Source organism: Palaemon carinicauda, chromosome 25 (genome assembly GCF_036898095.1).
Source record: "Palaemon carinicauda isolate YSFRI2023 chromosome 25, ASM3689809v2, whole genome shotgun sequence".
NCBI classification, from domain to species: Eukaryota; Metazoa; Arthropoda; class Malacostraca; order Decapoda; family Palaemonidae; genus Palaemon; species Palaemon carinicauda.
Genome location: NC_090749.1, coordinates 13,592,628 through 13,595,127, shown reverse-complemented (window position 1 = coordinate 13,595,127; position 2,500 = coordinate 13,592,628). Strand labels below are relative to the sequence as shown.

Sequence of the window (2,500 nt, the reverse complement as noted above, 5' to 3'; positions counted from 1 at the left end):
ACGCAATGAAGTGAAGGGGCCCCTGCCAGTTCCCGAAGAAACTTTGATGTCGGCCGCCGATGACATCGACCGTGGCTGCAGTAGCTGATCGCAGCAAGATCGGATTCTACATCCTCGACAACATATCCAACTGTAGGATTATGGTTGATACCGGCTGTATGCAGTTAACGTTTCCTCCCTCACTGGCCGACCTAGACTGTGTGCCTATCAGTGATGCTCCCTCGCTCATCACCACCAACTGATCTCCCATACAGTGTTATGGAAATAGGGTGCTGAAAATCTCAATTATGGGCCGATTTTACTCTTGGCCCTTCGCCATTGCCGACATCAGACACCCTCTCCTCGGCGCAGACTTCCTGGCTCACCATGGTCTAGTCGTCAACGTCACTGGGAAACGCCTCATTGACACCGGGACATGCCGATCCTGCCCACTGAAAGCTGGTCCTGGTATCACACCGATCTCCGCCGTCATAGCCTAGCCTTACGCTGCCCTTTTTCAGAAGTTCCCGACGTCTTCAAGCCGAAACTTCAACAGTCGCCACGGTGCTCCTCCAAGCACGGTGTCTACCACCACATCAACATGACGGGACTTCTCACGCACGCCAAGTTACGCTGCTTCCCGCCACATAAGGTGAGAGATGCTAAGCGTACCTTCGAAGACATGGAATGGATAGGCATATGCAAGAAGGCGTCCAGTCCTTGGGCGTTTCCTCTCCACATGGTGAAGAAACCGGACGGGAAATGGAGGCCTTGCGGCGACTACCGGCGCCTTAACCTCATCAAAACGCTAGTTCAATGCCGTCGGGAACTTCCTGTGTTCCCAGAGGATGTGCCTAAGACCGCCATCATAATGCCGTTCGGCTCCTATGCCTTCTCATAATCAACTTTCAGCCTACGCATTGCTGGGGCCATGTTTCAGCGATTGATGGACATCATCCTGAGGTACCTGCCGTTCTGTGTCTGCTACGTGGAGGACATCTTAATATTCTCCAGGATGAAAAAGGAGCACTGGAGACCCGTCCGCGCTGTGCTGAAATGCCATCAAGAGAACAATTTGATGCTGCGCTTCGACATGTGCACATTTAACGCCGAGAGGGTGGAATTTCTTGGACATCAAATATCCGCAGCGGGCGTGAAACCAACGTCGACCAAGGTAGACACCGTGAAAACCTTCCCAACCCCAACGACCATACGGCACCTTCAGGAGTTTTTGGGGATAGTAAACTACTATCATCGCTTCATCCCCAACATCGCCCACATCCTGACTTCCCTTAACGATGTCCGGAAGGGAAAAGCCAAGAAGCTCATCTGGGGTTCCCTGCTGCAACGCGCCTTTGACAGGACGAAGGCCGCCCTCACCGAAGCCACCACCCTTGTGTACCACGACGACAGTTCCCCCCTGAAGTTGACTACCAACGCCAGCAATGTCGCCTGAGGTGCGGTCCTCGAACAGATCATCAACGGTTCCTCGCAGCCCTTAACCTTCTTCAGCAAGAAACTCAAAACTGTGGAAACCAGGTACAGCACATTCGACAGGGTGCTCCTCGCCGTCTACCTCGCCATCCGCCACTTCAAATATATGCTTGAAGGTACCCATTTCACCATCATAACGGACCACAAGCCCTGATTCATGCTTTCATGAAGTCATCTGACACATGGTCCTCTCGCCAACAATGACACCTGGCAGCCATCGCAGAATTCGGCTGCACTATTAGCTATGTACCGGGGAAGAAGAACCCGGTCACTGACGGGGATTGACTACACCAACCTCTCTGTAGAACAGCAGAGCGACCCAGAGGCCCAGGACTATCTTATGATAACATCAATGCTGCAGATGAAGGACATTCCCTTCGGCCCTGCCGGGAAAACCATCCTCTGCGGCACCCATGGATTCCTGCTTCATCTGGCCAGAGATCAAGAAAGACGCCCGTGAGTGGGTGAGAACTTGCATTAACTGCCAGATGAGTAAGGTCAACCGCCATACTAAGTCGGGAGTTGGCGATTTCTTCCCTTCAACTACCGACGACACAAAGCTAAATCACCTGAGAGAGGTATTTTATCCTTTGCATCCATTTTCCTATAATTACCGCCTATTTATGATATTTCCCCATCTTTAGACAAGTAAACCCTAAAATATGTGCAGAATATCTCCACATTTAGGGATTATCTCCTCTCTCTACCACACCGCATATCTCAAGTTTGACTGAAATCTGGTTGTGTCCAAGAATTGCTCATACCTATAATAAGGTTCACCGCTACGCTACATCCCCTTTTAAAGTAACTGCTTGTACAAATAAAAATAACATCCCTTGTCAGATTCATATTTGAATAGCATATAAACGAAAAGATATGAACCCATTATGAATGGGTTTCCAATAATAGTTTGATTGAACAACAAGTGTGGAATGATTGTTCACACGACTGGAATTCTTGATTCACCTCATTTTTTTATTTTTAAATTTTGTTCTAGCTTTATATATGTAAATACTACTATTTTGAT

General features: G+C 49.1%; 1 protein-coding gene across 1 annotated transcript; it reads left to right on the top strand.

Annotated features, from left to right (window-relative positions):
• The first annotated feature begins 415 nt into the window (after positions 1-415).
• LOC137618871 (uncharacterized) lies at positions 416-880 on the top strand. Its single transcript, XM_068349075.1, has one exon. The coding sequence runs from the start codon at positions 416-418 to the stop codon at positions 878-880; it is 465 nt and encodes a 154-aa protein (XP_068205176.1).
• The last annotated feature ends 1,620 nt before the right edge of the window (positions 881-2,500 follow it).

Coding starts and splice junctions, on each gene's coding strand:
- LOC137618871 (XM_068349075.1), top strand. CDS start 416: ATGCCGATCCTGCCCACTGAAAGCTGGTCCTGGTATCACACCGATCTC.